This window comes from Enhydra lutris, unplaced genomic scaffold, assembly GCF_002288905.1.
Source record: "Enhydra lutris kenyoni isolate GAN:26980312 unplaced genomic scaffold, ASM228890v2 scaffoldscaffold68, whole genome shotgun sequence".
Lineage (NCBI taxonomy): Eukaryota > Metazoa > Chordata > Mammalia > Carnivora > Mustelidae > Enhydra > Enhydra lutris.
The window spans coordinates 6,623,652-6,643,953 of NW_019154152.1; the positions used below are offsets into that span (position 1 = coordinate 6,623,652).

At 45.7% G+C, this 20,302-nt stretch overlaps 1 protein-coding gene across 1 annotated transcript in view; it reads right to left on the minus strand.

The window, feature by feature from the left end:
• Positions 1 to 438: 438 nt before the first annotated feature.
• Positions 439 to 20,302, minus strand: part of LOC111159617 (synaptotagmin 9) — a 206,358-nt gene continuing 186,494 nt past the window's right edge. Inside the window, exon 7 of the mRNA XM_022522155.1 lies at positions 439 to 2,677. Within this exon, the coding sequence (XP_022377863.1) occupies positions 2,669 to 2,677 (9 nt within the window). The 3' untranslated portion in view covers positions 439 to 2,668. The remainder of the gene's footprint in view (positions 2,678 to 20,302) is intronic.

The window sequence follows — 20,302 nt, forward strand, 5'->3', positions numbered from 1 at the left end:
CTCTAGAAAACGCTCGGACCCCTCCCTTATTCCTCCTCTGGACGTGCGACAGTGTACCTCCTGGACATCAGATCACCCACTGGATGTGCCCAGTGCAGGGCTGGGGAGCCCGCTGGATGTGCCCAGGGCTGCGGAGCCTGCTGGATGTGCCCAGGGCAGGGTTGGGGAGGTGCTTTGGCAGCTACATGCATCCAAGGCAGATCAACTTAAAGACAGAGGCAGTGTGAGAAAGGGGCTGAGAATCAGGGCGGGTTGGGTGGGGTCCACACGCTTGGCCTCTCCCATCTCTTGGCACCAACTCTCCCCAAGGTCTTTTCCTAAGATCTGACCCTCTCACTGCCACTTCCATTTTTTCAAGGCATGTTAATTTCCTTCTCCATCCTGAGAAAGATGTTGAAGAAGCCCCTCCCCCTCAAGTTCAATGAGACAAGATTGGAATGTTTCAAAAGGAACATTTACTAGGAAACTAAAGGGAAACCAAATAGAATGCAAGAAAACAGAGGCAGAGTTGCAGATGGGCTCAGGGAGTTCAAATTCAAAAACAGCCTTTGGCCACAGCTGGACTGGCTAGGTAAAGCTTTCTAGACACAAAGCCACCTGCCTGCCATGTAAACAGGCTTCTTTGCCTGCTGCCCCTACAAAGCCACCTTCCGTTTTGTACCAACAAGCCAGTAACAGGCTCAGTAGTACCCGGGGCTGCTAGCTCTCTGGGTAGGAAGATCTTTGGGGGGGTGGGTGGGGGGAACAATAGGCACAGCTGCCCCAGGATCTCCTACCCAGGCTCTCAGTACCAAGGACATGTCGAAGTTTATTGGGATGGCTGCCTGATATCTCTCGGGGCCAGTCTGGTTTCTCGGGGACCATTCTTCTGGGTTCATCTGCCTGGCTCTAGAGACAGTATTTCTACTGGCTGTCCTGCTGGCACAAGTCCATCATGCTTTGGTTCAAAACACTGCTACGGTGCAGGATGTGTGATAGGGAGGAAGAGGCAGGATAGAACTCTGGCCAAGGAAAGATGAGTTCTTCTCATATGGTCAGATGTAGGCAGAACCTTGGCTTCTCTTTGGATGCCAGTGGTAGAAAGCCAATCAGAGATGAAAATGCACTAGGCAGGCCGGGGAACGCGGGAAGCTGGAGTGTGGTTAACACTGCCTCACACAACCAAAGGCCCCTTTCCTTTTTAGATGTGAGATCAGTGTCGAGTGTCTTTCACCAGGCAGCTGCGGCACTAAGAACTTTCTGAAGATAGGCAATGATCCTGCTTCCACCCAGGTAGTCCTACAATGAAATGTTAATTCAAATGAAGACAATGAGCTTCCTAGGTTGTTATCTTGGAGAAGTGGTGCAATGTGTGGTTGGGGTACCTTGCACCCATAATGGGAGAGAGAAGACCACTAGGTCACAGCCACCCCTCTTCCCCAGCCCCAAGGTACGCTAAGGCCTTTGGTTTCATTTGTATGGAGGCAGAAGCAATGAGGATGAGGAGCAGAGCTGGCAGTGGGCTGGCTGATGTGGTCACAGAGGAAGCTGAGTAATGAATGAGATACCCGGGGAGAGCCCTTGACCTTCACTCTTGTAGGTATTTCCGTTCCCCAAGTGCTGTGAAAGTGATATGTGTCTGGAGGTGAAAGGAAGCCTGTCTTGGCTGCCCAGGGCTAATGCCTCCGGGCTGCTGCATATGGAAATACCCCAGAGAGCACAGAGGCCAAGAAGGCCCAAAAGCTGTGTCTTCCTCAGGGGGAGCGTTGTGTTACCTCTCCATCAACTTATTTCATACAACAGTACACCTGTTCCTGCGGCTGTTCCCCCCACGGACAACCATGCCCGGGAAAGGGTATTCCAGAACTCTTATGCCCTTGAGTCGCCGGCCTCTCTAACAGAGACGGCAGGTAACTTTCATTTTAACGTTGAGAGCAGTTGCCGGGAAGTGGCTGCTGACCATCTAGAAAACACTGCCCGGGATTCTGACTCCTCAGAATGTGGGTTTAGCACTAGAGAGGATTACAGTCAACTGGTAATCTCTGCCATGTGCATGGGAGGGGGCAGTGAACTTGCTGTGAATCAGCCCTCCTTGCACTAGATTTTTTCCGGGGGAACAGCCTGCTTCTCCTCTTACTCTCCTGGGGCTATTCCTTGAAAAGCTGGAGCACTTCTTGGGGTAAAATTATTTTCTGAAGACAGTTACTAGCTCAAATGTAGTCCAGGGTGAATTAGATCTGCTGCCTGTTTAGCACCTGGATGTATGTTTACATATTCGGTCCTTCCAGGGCATTCAAGCAAATGACATCGTGTCAGACTGACACTACCAGGGCGGTGCTGTGACCCCATCACCAAGGGCCTCATGTTAGTCACTAAGAGTCCTAGCGCTCCAGGGTACTCTTAGTTTTCCCACTACATCAGGTGGTTTCTTCCGTAGTCCAACCTTGGTTCTTGGCCATGACAGTCATGCTCCCCCTGTAGCACACCACCTTAGGCTACTGGAAGATGGCCAGACCATTCACATTCACCAAACCTAATCCAGAAAGAGGGCCAGTTATTGCTGTGGTTACAGCTCAGCATTTGGTCACTGGAGTCGTCCGGGTGTTGTTGGATGGGAAAAGTTACTTAAGATCTTTGTAAGGTGGGTGTCCCACTGTGTCCTTGGCACAAAGAATCCTCTTACCAATAGTCATCGTTTCTGTAGGAAGAAGAAACAAAAAGAATGCTTTGGTTTTCATCCATATATATATTTTTATTTTTTAAATTGAAGTATAATTAACATATAGGGTTATATTACTTTTAGGTGTACAACATATTGATTCACAAATCTATGCGTTACTCCATGCTCACCAGGATGCATTATTTTACTATTATGGACTATATTCCTTTTGCTGTACTTTTCATCTCCATGACTTCTTTATTTTATAACTGGAAGTTTGTATCTCACAGTCCCCTTTATCTGTTTCACTCATTTCCCTACTACCTTCCCCTCTGGCAACCACCAATTTGTCCTTTGTATTTAAGAGTCTTTTTTTCACTTGTTTATTCATGTGTTCTGTTTTTTTAGATTCCATATATAAGTAAAATCATATGGTATTTGTTTTTCTCTGTCTGACTTAATTTCACTTTGCTTTGCTTTCTAGGTCCTCCACATTGTCATAAGTGGCAAGCTCTGACTCTTTTTGATGGCTGAATAGTATTCTAGTGTGTGTGAGTGTGTGTGAGTGTGTGTGTGTGTGTGTGTGTGTGTGTGTGTGTACAAACTTGAGCTGCTTCCATATCTTGGCTATTGTAAATAATGCTGTAATAAGCATACGGAGGCATATATCTTTTCAAATTAGTGTTTTCATTTTTCTTTGGAATTCTGGAATTTTCTTTGGAGTTTAGTGAAAGTACTGAATCATATGGTATTTCTATCTTTAATTTTTTGAGGAACCAGCCTACTGTTTTTCAGAGTGGCTGCACCAGCTTGCATTCCCACCAACAGTGCACGAGGCTCCCTTTTTCTCCACGTCCTCACCAACACTTGTTATTCCTTGTGTTTTTGATTCTAGCCATTCTGACAGGCATCAAGTGGTATTTCCTCATGGTTTTGTTGGGATTTCCCTCATGATGAGTGATGTTGAGCATCCTTTCATGTGCCTGTTGGGCAGCTGTATGTCTTCTTTGGAAAAATGCCTATTCAGGTCCTCTGCTCACTTTGTAATAGGATTATTTGCAGGGGTTTTTTGGTGCTGAGTTATAGAAGTTCCCTCCATATTTTGTATATTAACCTATTTTTAGACATATCATTTGTAAATATCTTCTGCCACTCCGTAGGTTGCCTTTTGTTTTGTTGATGGTTCGAAAACTTTTTACTTTGGTGTAGTTTCAATGTTTATTTTTGCTTTTGTTTCCCTTGCCTGAGGAGACAAATCTAGAAAAATGTTGCTAAGGCCAATGTCAAAGAAATTACTGCCTATGTTTTCTTCTCAAAGTTTTATGGTTTCAGGTCTCACATTTAGGTCTTTAATCCATTTTGAATTTGTTTTTGTGTATGGTGTAAGAAAGTGGTCCAGGTTCACTCTTTTGCATGTAGCTGTCCAGTTTTCCCAGCATGCATTTACTGAAGTGACTGTCCTTTGCCCATTGTCTATTCTTGCCTCCTTTGTCATAGATTAAGTGACCATATAAGCATGGGTTTATTTCTGGGCTTTCTATTCTGTTCCATTGAACCATGTGTCTATTTTTGTGTCAGTACCATACCATTGGGGCTTGGAGAGAACATACGTCCACATAATAAAGGCCATATCTGACACACTCAGAGCTAACATGATACTCAGTGGTGAAAACCAGAGAGCTTTTCCTTTTAGATCAGAAAGAATGTCCACCCTCACCACTTTAACTGAACATAATAAGAAAGTCCTAGCTGTAGCAATCAGACAAAAAAGATATAAAAGGGGGCCCCTGGGTGGCTCAGTCAGCTTATTGTCTACCTTCAGCTCAGGTCATGATCCCAGGGTTCTGGGATCCAGCCCCACATTGAGCTCCGTGCCCAGCAGGGAGCCTACTTCTCCCTCTTCCACTCCCCCTGCTTGTGCTCTCTCTCTCTCTCTCTCTCTAATAAATAAATAAATAAAATCTTTTAAAAAAAGATATAAAAGGAATCCAAATTTGTAAGAAAGAAGTAAAACTTTCACTATTTGCAGATGACAGATCATATATAGAAAACCCAAAAACTCCACCAAAGAAACTATTAGAACTGATACATGATTTCAGTCACGTTGTAAGATACAAAATTAATATACACAAATCTGCTGCATTTCTACACACTAATAACAAAGTAGCAGAAAGGGAAATTAGGAAACACTCCCCTTACAATTACACCAAAAAGAATAAAAGATCCAGCAATGAACATGACCAAGGAAGTCAAAACCTGCACTCTGAAAATGAAAGCACTGATGAAAGAAACTGAAGACAACACAAACAAATGGAAAGATATCCCAGTGCTCGTGGGCTGGAAGAATTAATATTGTTAAAATGTCCATACCATCCAAAGTCGTCTACAGATTCAGTGTAATCCCGATCAAAATGCCAGTAACATTTTTCACAGAACTAGAACGAGTTATATTAAAGTGTGTAGGAAACCACAGAAGACCCCAAATAGCTAAAGTATCTTGAAAAAGAAGAACAAAGCTGGAGGCATCAGAATTTCAGGTTTCAAGATATACTGTAAAGCTGTAGTAATCATGCATATATTTTTAATGTGTAAGCTAACAAGTGCCAGGCACTGTGATAGATGCTGGGGACACAGTGTCCCCAAGATGCTGGAGATGCCACGTGTAAGACACATACCCCCACTTTTTTCAACGGGCTTACCGGGGGAGAAGTTATAAGGTGAGAAGCTGAGTAACAGAGGCGTGCAGAGAATGCGCAGGAGCAAAGAAGGAAGAGGGTTTGAGGAGGTCCATAGAGAGGACTCCGAAAGGTAAGTCAAGCTGGGCCACTTAGGCTGAAGGGGAGTCTATCAGGAAAGAAGAAGGGAAGGCCATTTGGGTTAGAGGAAAGAGCCTGCACAAAGGTACAAAGGTACAAAGGCAGGCGAGGTATATGGCTCACTAGAGGAACAGGCAGGCTTGGGGATGAGGAGTAGAGGGGGAGGACATAAGGTTGGGGAGCGGAGAGGGGGTATCTGTGGGGCGCAACCCCCATTCCTGGTTTCTAAGCTGTGAGGATGGGCTCTTCCAGTGGAGCCCGGCATTAGAGCAGCCGGATCTCTCCTGTTTCACACTCAGTGCAGCATCCATTTAATTTCAACTCAGGGCACGTTCCAGTACAGACTAAGGGTATTAATGCTGCCAGCCCAGAGAGAAAACCAGAGTCACTGCCAAGGACACAGCAATAACCAAATAGATATATATTAACCATGGAAAAGCTGCAAACATTTTGGAACTGGAATATGTGGACTGCATTTCATGGATCAAATGCTCGCACATGAGGCTCTGACTTAGAGTGAGTAACGAAAGCCAGAGCGGACACTGCAGATGGACAGCCATACCTGACTGTACTCCTTGACTCAGAAGTATGCCCCTGGCTGTGGGAAGGGGAATGTTCGAGTCTAGGAGGAAAATGTGAATGGATATTTGTCTTCTATTGGGATTCGAAATGACCTTCCCAGGCCAGCTAATGTTCTGGAGCACCCTCGGAATGGCCCTCCTTCCCAACCACCCACCCACATCTGGCAGGATCTTCCCAGAGCCCCTTCTCTCAGTGGTGAGACCCCTATCTGCAGGCCCAGCTTGTCAGTCCCTCAGTCATTCTTGTCTGGGAGGGCAAAATGTCCACAGTCTTAGCCCCACCAAAGAGTTTGTTGTGCTGCTATTATTCCTTCAGTGTCTGAGTTCCTATCATGTGCCAGGCAGCAGGATATGAACTTTACAAATCCTTACAAAGGCCTCACAGAGAACTTATGAGGTTTTTTACTGGAGGACACAAAGATACAGGAAGATTAATTTGCCCAAAGTCACACTGTTACTAAGTGTCAGAGTTGGGATTTGAACTCAAGACTTCTAACTTCAAAGTCTATGCTTCAGCAATTACATCATTTCTAAATTCAGTCTGTAAGTCCCGTCTGTACATTTGAGCTTCTGCCTTGGTTTTCTAGGTACTCTGAATCAGATGAAACAACGTTAAGCAACACTATTCTGAGCCAGTAACATGCAGCAAGTGCCACAGCCCTCTTATGGCTCCAACTTAATTATTCTGTTTTTCCGGACTGCACCAGCTAGTGACCTGCATGTGTACCTAATTTGCACCCTCAGCTCTACACACGACGTCAGTCTTCCCTGTTCTAACCTTAGTTTCTTCTTTCCATTTGAGCAGGTCCTTCCCACTGCTTTGGGTAGGGCTTTCCCCAAATTCCCAGCCTTAGAGACCACCTCTGTACCTGATGTGTTCTGGCTTTATCTGAAGCCTGCTTAGATGGCTGGGCTGTTACTCTAGCCAATGTTTTACCAGTCTCCATACCCAGGGCTACCATTAGCAGAGACCATGCTGCCAGGGGTCAAATTATAGTATAGCTCTGACTTGACCTTCATAGCTAGGTTTTGCTCACCTGGTGAGTTTCCTTGTACATGCAGTTAGCTGGAATCAAACTCAGTTCCTGGGAATGGTGTGGAGGGGCCTCTTCTCTTCTTCTTCAGCTGGGTCTCCCTCTTCTTTAGCTGGGTTTATTTTCTGGGCTCTGATCCTGGCTGGTCCCAGTATCCTTTGTGTTCCTACTCTAGACAGTGACACCAGGACTCTAGAATATTTTTGCCAGCCCACAAGAGGATAAGACAAAGGAGTTTCAAGGTCTGGTGGAAGGGTAGGGTCATCTCTGTCAGGGGTCTTGCAAAAGAAGCTTCTTGGAAATGAACTTCTCCTAGGGCATGTCAGATATGCAATTCAGTTGTGAAAAAAAGTAGTTGTTACAGGAGAAGGGCAATTTTGAGTGTGGCATGGGTGAAGTGTGCTGGGGCCCAACCCCTTCTGTCTGTCTTCTGTTGGGGGAAATACTGGAAAAACCCAACCAAAAAAAACAAACAAACAAACAAACAAATAAGCAAATTATAACACCTTTCCAAACTCTTATAACTGAATGGGCTGTTTCTCAGCCAAGATTCCTGTAAACCGAGGTATAAGGAAAGACTTTCTACAGTTCAGAAGAGCACTGACCCAGTAGGGTTTTGGTGGGGAGATGGGGTGGTTACAGACTGTGGCCCCAGCACCAGAGAGAGCAATGGTGGTGCCAACTGGTGGCCAGAAGCCTGGCCTAGCTGGTTCCAGGGCTGGCACCACACCCATCTCAGGGGGCAGAAGCAGCAGCGTCCTTGTTATCTGAGCTCCCAGGCTGCGCCAGGGGTTTGGAAGGCATTAGGACCTTCAATGGCATCAATAGGAAATAGTGGTTACAATCTTATCAGAACAGTGGGAAACTGAAGTGAATTCAATTGTCCCGAGACATACAGATCCCGTTTGAATTAAATTGAATTGAAACCAAAGATGAGAACAGTCTCAATGAAAACTGTAATGTGAAGTGACATTTCGATCACAAAAATGACAGGTGATGTGAGACAGGCCAATGAAACTGACCCCAAATTAAGAACATGAAAAGATTGGGTGGATCATTAGATAATATCTTCGTGTGAATTTGAAAATGGGTTTTGATTACAGGAAGTATCTAAGGGCTTTGAACTAAGAAGCTCGTCAGAAATTGAAGTGACTCATTACATGATTCAATCTTATATGGGCTCATTATTGTTACACTCATATTTTCAATTTTTATTTAAAAACCATAAAAAGTCTCATGATTTTGTTGACTATTACTTAACCCAGCTTTGCAAAATATATTAGGAATCCTCATGCCCACCCCCTCTCTCCCTCCCTTCCCCCCTCCCCCCGCTTAGAATCTGATTAGCTTTTTTCTTTCTCCAAAGAGGACATTCTTTGTTTTTCATTGCCCCTCATCCCTTTAAGAATCACGTTAAAGAAGTGTGAATGTGACTGTACTGTCAGTCAGGGACTGGGGCGACAGCTGGAAAAGGAGAGTCCACTTGGGTAACAGCTTCTCTGTGTGGAGCACTTGGGCACTCTGCTCTACCCTAAGAGCTTTGCATAGCTGATCTCGTTCGATGTTCGCCTGGACCTCTGTGATGGACACTACACTTACATTCTTACAGAGCTGAGTCCGAGAAAGGCCAAATAACAAAGGCAGAGAACAGCAGAGCCGGCATCTGCCACTGTGTGTTTATGGCTCCAAATGTACGCTTTGAGGACCATGCCCAGGATGGCAAGTCATTGCCCACCCCAACTCCATTACACCATCTTTCCAAAAAGGATTTTCAATTCAGAGAGTAACTCGGAATAGTCCAGACTGTGTAGGAAAGTGTACTAAGACCCACTGTCAAGTCAACCTTCAGGGGAATGGCAGTGAGTGTTGGTGTGTGTGTGACATGTATACTGATACTGAGAAGCTCCTCAGAAACAAGGAAGAAGTGGCTGTTGGTGAGGGGTCATTAAAAAGGTTCGCAGCAGGGGGTGCTGTCAGAGTTTTCAGAGGGTGGGGCAAATCAGGGAATTGCTACAAGGCAACAATTACTCTGCCTGGTGGAGTTGTATATTTGGAGTTTGTTACTCCAAGCTTAGAATTTATTACATTTACTCATTAATTCATTCTGCAAAGATTTGTTGAGCACCAGGCAAATGTGCGGACCATTAGAAACACAAAGATGACTGCCGCGCACCCTACTCTTGAAGAGCTTGTGGTTGTCAGTCAAGGACCAGAGAAACAGGACACTGAGCAAGAAAAGAGAGTAACTGAAGTCTCATCAAGAAGCTGGACTGTAGAGACGCCTGGGTGGCTCAGTTGGTTAAGTGTCTGCCTTTGGCTCAGGTCATGATCCCGGGGTCCTGGGATCAAGCCCTGCATCGGGCTCCCTGCTGAGCAGGGAGTCCGCTTCTCCATCTTCCTTCCCCCACTGGTGCTCAATCCTTCTCTCTCTCTCTCAAATAAATAAATAAAATCTTAAAAAAAAAATGAAAAATGTTATAAAAACAATTGGGTCAGGGTGGAAGTTGAAATGTTCCTAGAATATATGAGAGGCACTGGATCGTGAAATGAAATCCCACTGAAAAAGGCTGGTATTATCTCCCACTGACAGCACACCTGGCAGAAGCCAACTAGAAGAAGGGACTTGCCTTGTGAATGCACAGCTCTGGTGAAATTTTCCAGGGAGTAAGCCAGCCCTTTCCCATGTCTGTGCACAGGTATCCTCCTTTTGTAATTGGGGACTCAGACCTCCGAGTGGTCATCCATCTGTAGTCTCAGTTGCTACTGAAGAACTGATAATTCTCTTCCTGCTCTTGGGAAAATTAACTTTGTAACAAGAGAGAGGTAAAACAAACAAGAATTCTAAATGTGAAGTAATAATGTTTTTGTGTAGGTTATTTATTTATTTATTTATTATATTTATTTAAATTTGCAATAACACGTTTGTAATCAAAATTCTGTTTTATGTTTTTAAGGTAAGTACTTAATAACATGATACAGTAAAAACTACTGGATTTATGATTTTAATAGATACATTTAGGATAACTTGACTAGTTACATTTATTTAACCTTTAAATGCTCAGGAAAATCCAATATGCTAAGTTTACAAATTTATTTTCTAAGATGCTGAAATGCTTAAGGTAATTTAATCTCTATGCATTTTTTTTTATATATTCGCATTATAAGAGTTAATAGTGCTTGACCGAAAATCTTAAAAGCAGTGAAAATACTTTGTATGACATATGCTGTTATGTGATGGATACATGTCAGTGTGTGTTTGTGCAAACTCAGAGCATGAACAACATCAAGAATGGACGATGATGTAAACTACAGACTTCTGGTGATACTGATATGTCAATGCGGGTTCACTGCCTGTAACAACTGTACCACTCTGGTGGGAGATGCTGACAGCAGGGAGGATGTCTGTATGTGGAAACACTGGTTATATGGGAACTCTCTATACTTTCTTTTTAAAGATTTTATTTATTTATTTATTTGTCAGAGAGAGAGAGAGGGAGAGAGGGAGAGAGCACAAGCAGGCAGAGTGGTAGGCAGAGGCGGGGAGAGAAGCAGGCTCCCCACTGAGAAATGAGCCCGATGTGGGACTCGATCCCAGGGTCCTGGGATCATGACCCAAGCCAAAGGCAGCGGCCCAAATGACTGAGCCACCCAGGCGTCCCGGGAACTCTCCATACTTCCTACTCAGTTTTACTGTATGAACCTAAAACTGCTTAAAAAAAAAATAAGATTTATTTTAAAAAATAAGGAGTTAACAGTGCTTGAAAATGATTCTGTTTAACACTTACTGTGTTGGATGTTTGTAGTGTTGGACATAATCACACTTTAAATTTGTGGCTTCAGTTTGAAATGTTTAGGAAATTTAGCCAATTGATTCCTGAAACAGTGCTTAAATATTAGGAGAATTTTCTTTGCTAGATTATAAAGTTTTTTTTCTTTAATTTAGAACATTTAAGAGAATTTGATTAAGTGTGAAATTAGTGTTTAGCAGTTTAGGGAAATATAATCTGTCCAGTTAATGAGCTAATTGAGAATTAAACAAAGAACAAGTGAAAATGAGTTGTTGTTTTTTTTTTAAAGATTTTATTTATTTGTCAGAGAGAGAGGGAGAGAGAGCGAGTGCAGGCAGACAGAATGGCAGGCAGAGGCAGAGGGAGAAGCAGGCTCCCTGCTGAGCAAGGAGCCCGATGTGGGACTCGATCCCAGGATGCTGGGATCATGACCTGAGCTGAAGGCAGCTGCTTAACCAACTGAGCCACCCAGGCGTCCCGAAAATGAGTGTTTTAATTTCAAAACAAAATGATGGGATTTATCAATCACTGTAATAGTTAAGCACTTGGTATGAATTATTCTAAGACTATTACATCTATTAATTCACTTGTTCCTCACCACAGTTCTCTGAGGTGGTTATACTATTATTATCCCCATTTTACAGATGAGGAAATCAAGGTACAGAAATGTAAAATGACTGCTTTATAGAGTGCTATGGAATGAAGTTTGTACCCCACAAAATTCATATGTTGAAGCCCTAACCTCTAATGTGATGGTGTTTGCAGATGGCACATTTGCAGGGTAACCAGGGTGAGATGAGGTCCTGAGAGTAGGGCTCTCACGAAGGGCTTTGAGCCCTTAGAGGAGACATCAGAGAGCTGGTGCTTGCTGTCTTTCCACCCGCCATGTGAGCACACAGGGAGAAAGCAGCCATCTGCAAGTCAGGGAAAGAGTTCTCACCAGAACCCAACCATGCCAGTATCCTGACCTTTGACCTCCAGCTTCCAGATCTGTGAGGAATAAATGCCTGTTGTGTAAGCCCCGGTCTACGCTGTTTTGTTACAGCAGCCCAAGTCAAGGCACCAAGTGCATCAGGGTCCTCGGGTTTTCATAACAAAATACAATAAACTGGGTGGCTTACAACAATATGAATCTATTCTCCCCCAGTTCTGGTGGCCAGAAGTCTGGATTCAAGGTGTCAGTGGGGCCGTGCTCTTTCCAAAGACTCTCCAGAAGAATCCTTCCTCGCCTCCTCCTGGCTCCCGGTGGTTGCCGGTGATCCTTGGCTGGTAGCCGCACACTGGAATCTCTGCTCCCCCATCGCCCTGCATTCCCCTTGTTGGCTCTGTGTCTTCACCACATGGTCTTCTTACTCTAAGGACACTAGTTTTCGGATTTAGGACCCACCCTCATCCAGTATGATGTCAATTTAATGTAACTGAATGTATCCAAAAAGATTCTACTCCCCAAAAAGTTTCTGTATAGATATTCAAGAATTTTGGGAGGATACCATCAACCCAGTATCCATTGTCACCAATATCCAGCACATGGATAAACTCAAAGTCAGTTCTCAGTCCTCATCTTATTTGACCTCTTGACAATATCTGAGATCTGATCATTTCCTTCTCCTGGAAACAGTATCTTCTCTCTTGTCTTTGGACGCTCCTAGTTTTCTTACAACTTCAATGATTTTCTCCTTCTCAGTCCCAGTTTTTAGTCCTTGGACCTCTTCTCTTCTCCATTTATATGTCAACCATCTTTACATCAGCTTGACCTTTCTCTGGAACTCCTGATTTTTGCATCTAACTTCCATTTGATGTCTCCCTATAGATTACCCAATAGACACCTCAAGCTCAGTAGGTCCAACTTCTGATTGCCTTGCACAGATGCTCTACCTGCTGTCTTCCTCAGCTCACTTCTAGCTGCTCAGGCATAAAACACTGAAATCATCCTCCACTTCTCTTTGTCATACCCTACATCCTGAAATCCTATTCGGTCTCCTTCCAAAAATGTATCCAGAATGTAACCACTTCTCATCACTACCTCGCTTTTATACCAGTCCAAGCCTCTACAGTTTCCATCTGGATAACAGCAGTAGACTCCTAGTGATCTCACCCCTTCCAGCCCTGCCCCCTACAGTCTATTCTCAACACAGAATCAAAGGAATCAGTTGTAACCTCAGGTCATGTCACATCTCTCTATAAAATCCTGCAACAGCTTCCTCTTCTCTCAGATTATGAACCAGAGTCCTTATAAAGGTCTATTAGGTTCGGGGTGCCTCGGTGGCTCAGTGGGTTAAAGCCTCTGCCTTCGGCTCGGGTCATGATCCCAGGTCTTGGGGTCGAGCCCTGAGTTGGGCTCTCTGCTCAGCGGGGAGCCTGCTTCCTCCTCTCTCTCTGCCTGCCTCTTTGCCTACTTGTGATCTCCATCTGTCAAATAAATAAATAAAATCTTAAAAAAAAAAAAAGATCTATTAGGTTCTACGTAATCTGAGCCCTACACGCCTGTTAACTTTCCTGATCTCATCTCCTATTTTCCTACCTCACTCTGCATCCCCCACATTGTTCTCAGGACTCCTTGTACAAATGTCCCTAAGGTCTTTGTACTGGCCACTTCTTAGCCTGCATACTTACATGGCTTCCTCCCTCATCTCCTTCAACTGTTTACTCAAATGTTTCAGTTCTCCATGAGACCTACAACACCTCTATGAAGATCATCTCCCCCCTTTAAAAAAAACTAATGAACCAACCAACTAACCAACAACAACAACAACAACAACAACAACAACAACAACAACAAAAAACCCACTACGATACTTCTGGTCCTCCTTACTTGCCCTATTGTATTTTTCTTTTCATTAGTTAGTGATTATTACCTTCAACAACACATAATATACTCATTTACAATGTTTATTTCCTGGTTTTCCCACTAGAATATAAGCTCAACTTGGACAAGAATTTTTGTCTATTTTTTCTCAGATGTATACCCTTCATAGGTACTCAATCAATATTTGTTGATAAATAAATAAATGACTGAATCTGCCCCATCCCTCTGCAAGGTGATTGTTCCAAAGGAAACTTGATTGAGCACCACCTGAACAGAATGCCATAATATCGACAATGAATGATGTAAATAGTGTGAAGAAGCATCTTGAAAGATTGTGGAGATAAGCAGCTAGCATGAGGAGCCCAAACATGAAGAAATTCTGGAGAAGATGGTCATGGTTCTTCTGACCAGTTTTTAAACTAAGATGATTCCCTGCCCAGACCATTTTGAGAACTGTGTGGGCTTTTTTGTTGCCACAAATCCCATCTGAACAAAGACTGGGCACTGTGGTCATTCTCACGGTGATGACTTGCATTTGGAGAACTGTGTGCTGGCAGGAAGGTAGAGCTCATCTGCTCTTCAGGAAAATGGAACTTCATTGGCTTTCAGAGCGAGCTAGCCCTGGGTTATTTTTATACATTAACAGAACCACTGTAGCTATAATTCTGAAAATATGATATGCAGAGTCCATCTAACAAATCAACTATCATTTTCTAAGTTGTAAGATGGAAGAAATTGGAATTCTATCCAACAAGAATTTATTCAATGCTGACTTTGTGCCAGGCATTTTGCCAGGTACTGGTTAAACCAACAATGAATAGTAATTGCTATCCTCAAGCAGTTGGTTGGGCTGTGGATGACACGAACACGGATAATATCAAGTGGCACCAAACACTATCATAGGGGTAGGCCCAGGGTACCAGTGGGAGAGAACATGTACAGAAGACATTGAACTCATAGTCGGATGATCTGCAGAATGCCTCCTGAAGAAGATGATAACTGAGGAGATGTTTAAAAGATGAGCTGGATTCGGCCAAGCAAAGAGGCAGAGAGGACAGCATGAAAAGAAGTCAAAGCAGGAGGAAGGGCATGGGAGTGAATGAAAAGCATGAAGCAGACCACCAGAAACTGGGCATGGCTTCAAAATACAGTACAAGGAAGAGATGGAGGCAGGGTTGCCGAGGACCAGGAATGGCAGGATAGGGAACCTGATCTTGGTCTGAAAAAAGGGCAGCTAGTGGAGTAGGGGAGGAGATTTGTGTTTTAGGACTTGGAGTCTGCAAGCAGTGCAGAGGCTGGACGGGAGAGCACACAGGAGAGCAGGAACCCAGGGCGGAGTGACACCGGGGCAGCTGAAGCATCCCTCTTGCCTTCACAGTCCTCATTCACGCTCGCCCTACACAAGTGTCGGTCAGTAAAGATGGGGAGGAGGCAGCTGGCTTTGGCTCCTGATAAGTCTGTTTGGCTGGTCCTCAAACAGGACCAGAGTATTTAAATTCAGCATTTCCTAAAAAGGGACAAATGGAGCTCTGAAAAATAATGAAGAGCTACAAGCATAAATACCAAAGAGACAATGAAGAGTCATCTATTTGCCTCCCAACTCACCAGTGTTTACTATACAACAAAATGGAGGCTCGATCTGTTCACCTATGACCTTGACTCCAGGATATCACCACTTATGGATGGTAGGCATTTTCTGGCTAAAGAGCAAGATCCCAGTATCCTCTAGCTCTCATTTCCTGACAATGGTAGGTAGGTGCACTCAGCCTGGTGCATGTGTGGGTAACTTGCCCCCTCCTCTGGATGCTTGTACACACTTTGAAGAGCCAGATGCAGACTGCCGGTGTCTCAACCCTCGCTTGGGACTCTGACACCGACCAGTCCCCTCCTGCCTATTGACAATCACATGCTAGAAACTTTTCTGTGGACCACAGAGGAAAGGCTCAGTCACCATCTGTAGCGAAGGTCCAGCAATGAGCTCATGTCAGCTAAATACATCAATTGAGAGAACAATGAAAGCCCCTGCTTTTCAGCATGGGGAGGAAACGTAATCTCAGACCTCAAGAGCTTCACAGTCAAGAGAGAAGACATGAATCTCACTCACTGTAAAGCAAAAGCTAGAGGCAGTAAGTGGCCAATATGAATCACCATCAGAGTATCCTGGGAGTACTCCCTGCTAAGTGGGGTGTCGTTCACCGAGACCTCACAAAGGAGTGGCATTTCAACTGAACCCTGAGGATTCCGTGGCATTTATATGGTAAGAAGGGAGGAAAGGTGCTGTCGGTTAAGGACGCATCAGGAGAAAAGGTGAAAAATAGAAAATTAATTTAGGGAACATAAATAGCCATGGCCAACCTGTGGGAGCTTTGGAAGGAGAGAGACCTGGTAACATCTGAATACTCCTTCCTAAGGAGAGTGGCTTAAAAGGAGAAGGAAACAGCCAAAGGGCTGCTGATGCTGCTTCCACAGAGTACCTGAGGGAGAGATGGCAGGCCCTGGGGGCCTCCTTCCCAGACACCTGTGGGGACCAGCCTCACCCCAACCGCCTGGTTGATATTCACGTTAGCAGATATGCCCCAGATGGTCATCCAGGCCCAGAGTTTACACATGCCAGAGAGCACAGCTTTAGAATCTATAGCTGGTGGTGATGCCCTGAGAGAGAAAGCGACCTCAAGCACCCCCTCCACTTACCCAGGCCCATCATGTTCCCCTTCCCTTCTCTAGGCGTGAGTATGGATGTGTTCCTCCTGGGAGAAATTCTCAGAATAAGCTTATACTCTGGAATGTTGATGTATGGAATAAATACAGCAAACAGGTTGAACACAAACTCGTTTTGAAAAGTCAGTTAGGTATGTGGTAATTTCAAAAAATGTAATATTTGCAGCCTACTTTCCTGTGTGTGTGAGAGAGAGATCCTCAAATGTGTTTGTTGTTTGAAAAGACTGTATGATAAAGGTGCCTGGGTGGCTCAGACAGTTGAGCGTCTGACTTTGGCCAAGGTCATGATCTCAGGGTCCTGGGATTGAGCCCCACCATGGGCTCCCTGCTCAGCGAGGAGCCTGTTTCTCCCTCTCCCTCTGCTCATGCTCTCCTTCAAATAAATAAAATACATATTTTTTAAAAAAGAAAAGAGGATATGATAGAAGATACTTTCTTTCCCTCAAGGATTTAGAGGGCTTATATGAAGTTATAAATAATATCAACATTTTGGGGTATTATTTCTACCATTAACTTTTCATCTCAGCTTCCCACAATGTCAGAAAAAAACCCTATCAGCACAATTTTCTTTTATCTGAGTATCTGTTCTCTTCTGAAAAATCTGACTGACAGTGGGCCATGGAATGTATCTCCCCGCAATGCTGTTAACACTGGGCCTTTGCGGGAATTAGAGACAGGAGCCCCTCGGGGCACACTCACCACTTGGTGAGTGGAAAGACTGCTGACCTCAGCTTCGTGTCTCCCTCAGCCCAGCTCCCTGCCGCAGGAACCACCTAGAGAGTGTTTGCGAGGTGCTGAGGAGAAGCTCCTGAGGGCAGGGGTCCCTTGGGGGACTTGGATTATCAGGTAAAGCCCAGAACCCATCTTGGCCTGAGGCTGACATCACAGGAGGACATCATTATCCTGAGTAATGACGTGGTGTCTCCCTTGCAGGCAGTCTCCCAGGGGCAGGGACAGCTATGACTTGAGGCAGATGTTGCCTTCCCTGGCTAGCGAATTTTCAGTTTCCTACAATCTGTTTGTCTTGCAATCACTCATGTCACCCTCAGCCCTTAGGAAAGTTTCATTAAATGCTGCAGCCGGGCACTAGCTGGGCCTTGGGGAACTCCGGAGGGGTTGGGCCCAGGCCGGGGGTAAGCAGCACAAGAGAGGCTGGCAGCTTGGAGAAGCAGGTCTGAGACCTCTGAGGAGGACCAGCAGAAAGACCCGGAGTGCAGCTGGGGTTAGGAAAGGTGAGCCACAGCAGGACTTGTGAGATAGGGACTCGCCGAGCCGTGTGGGGAAGGGAAGTCAATGAGGGCGGACACAAAGTGTGGGAGCTCAGACAGGCTGAAGATGAGGACCCTGGACTTGCATCAGGGGTTTCCCTGCTGGAAACACAGGGAGAAGGGGGGAAAGTGATGGCGGATGGAGCCAGGACAAGGAGAGGCAGCTCTTCCTGGGTGAATTAGGGGTTGGTGGTAACTGTGGAGAAGCTGAGCTCTCAGCTCTGCTTGGAGCACCTGGCCTGGAGATGCGATGAACTGGCAGAGGGGGCAGGCAGAGGAGATTGAGCTCAACTCCTGGCCCCTGGGACTCCTGATGAGGGGCGGGGGAGCAGAATAGCAGGGGCAGCCGCCCTCCTGCCCTGGGCCCAGACTCGCTGGGATGCACGTGTCCTAGCCACACGGCCTCCTCTCTGCTCTTCCCAAGTCTTTGTTCTGCTGTCTGCTTCTTGTCCCAGGTTTCTGGTAACTGTCACTTCCCAACACCAAGGTGGCCCCATTCACCCCATCACATCTCTCTGGTGTATTTTCATTCTTGGACTCATCATGACCTATTTCTGTTTATGTGTTTGTGGTTGGTCTGCCTCCTTCTGCCAGAACGCGAGTTCCACCCTCAAGGCTGCAATCCCAGTGTGTGGAACAGCATGCGGCCCGTGGCAGGTGCTCAGGGAACGCTGGCTGGACGACTGTGGGAGGGCAGACATCAGAATAGCCGAAGACTGCTGTGGGAACTGATGATAAATATGCTGATGGCCAGCCCCTGGGGATTAGAGGAACAGGGTCTGGAGGGTCTTCCTGGCTCACGCTGACAACACCCTCTCTTCTCCTATCACCTGCTGTGCCCCCCCACTACAGCAGTGAGTCCTGGAAGCCATGCTTGTAAGACATGGCTCTCCCTTTACCTCTCCCACCTGCACCCCACTGTCTCAGCTGTCCCGGCCACAGCGGGCACCCCACCCAAGATGGGGGAATGAGAGATCTGCTATGAGGAAGTGGGGAAGGGAAAGAAAGAGGAAAGGAGAGAAATGAGAATATGGAGGGAGACAGAGATGTGTATGTGCACATGTGTGGACAGGGGAGATGTAGTAGAGGACAGGGATGGAGAGACAGAGGGACAGGTGGGAGAGAGAAGTGTAGTAGAGGTAAAAAGAAGAGAGCAGAGTAAAAGAGAAAATAAATGTCGTCTGGTTTCCCCAGAGCTTCCAGGTGCCAGACCCAGATGTTCCTGGAACTTAGATACATTTCTCTTCTTGAATTCTAAGAATTTCCCTCTCTTTCCAAAAAATCCCAAGCTAGCTCTACTTGGTTTCTCTGACCTGTAATGAGTATCTACTAAAAGAGGACGATGCTTGGCACTGGCACCGTTCCACACGCCAAGTGCCCTGGGCTCCCAGGCTCCCTGTAGCAGCCTGCACCTCCCGAGTCAGAGGCACAAGGGGGGCCCCTGACTTACCCCTGCAGCCCCCCTGAGCTGGGCCACCCTGCTCACCTGCAGGTCCCAGGGCTACTTACTTGCTCAGTGGGGCCCTGTTCTCACTGGTCGGTGTCTGGCCCCAGTCTCAGGCTGCCGCTTCTGCCCAGGGACTCTGCCTGTCTCTGTCCATCTTGAAACTTGCCCCTGTAGCCTGGGCCCTGTTGGCTACCCTTCCTGCACCGCCATCTGAGGCTCCCCACTCCAGCCACCTGCTGTCACTTTTCTCTTCACCTTGTTGTGCTGGTCAGGTGCCGGTCACTTCCACCCTGAGCTGCTGAGTGTTGAGATGCTGAGTGACATCAAGATGACCTTACAGTGTCTCAGTCTGTCTCTCCATCTCTCCCTCCCTCCAGACGTTCAGACAAGGTCACCTGGACTCATGTTCATTTTCTCCACATCCTGACTCAGCTCTGCTTTGATTTGCTCCATTCTGGGACAGGTTCTGTGCAATGGCGACATAGCAGTAGCGATGCCACACTTGTATCCTCACGGCTCCAGGCCCAGTGGGAAGACGTGACTCTTCCTGACAGTTCCAGCAAAATCCCTGGGCCTTAATCGGGTCATGTCCTCACCCTGAACCAAAGCCCGAATGCACCAACCAGCCACAGCCTGGGGTGCTCCTGGAGTGGAGGGTGTGGCTACATCCCCCCAGAGCACGAGGCACAGAGGGAGCGGGGTGGGTCCTTGAGGAAAACGGGGTCCTTTTGTCAGAAGGAATGCTGCAGAAGCAGAACAGAAGTTCACACTTTAGAGCCTTTCACAATAAGAGAAAATCATGTTCTTATTTATAGAAATAAAGTCTTTGCTGCTACGAAGTGTAGTCTCATCAGGATACAACATTTAAAAACACATTTGCTACAGAGAATTATAAGAACATACTATGAGCAACTCTACGCCAACAAATTTGACAACCTGGAAGAAATGGATGCATTCCTAGAGACATATAAACTACCACAACTGAACCAGGATGAAACAGAAAGCCTCAACAGACGCATAAGCAGTAAGGAGATTGAAACAGTCATCAAAAAATCTCCAAACAAACAAAAGCCCAGGGCCAGACGGCTTCTTGGGGGAATTCTACCAAACATTTAAAGAAGAACTAATTCCTATTCTCCTGAAACTGTTCCAAAAAATAGAAATGGAAGGAAAACTTCCAAACTCATTTTATGAGGCCAGCATCAA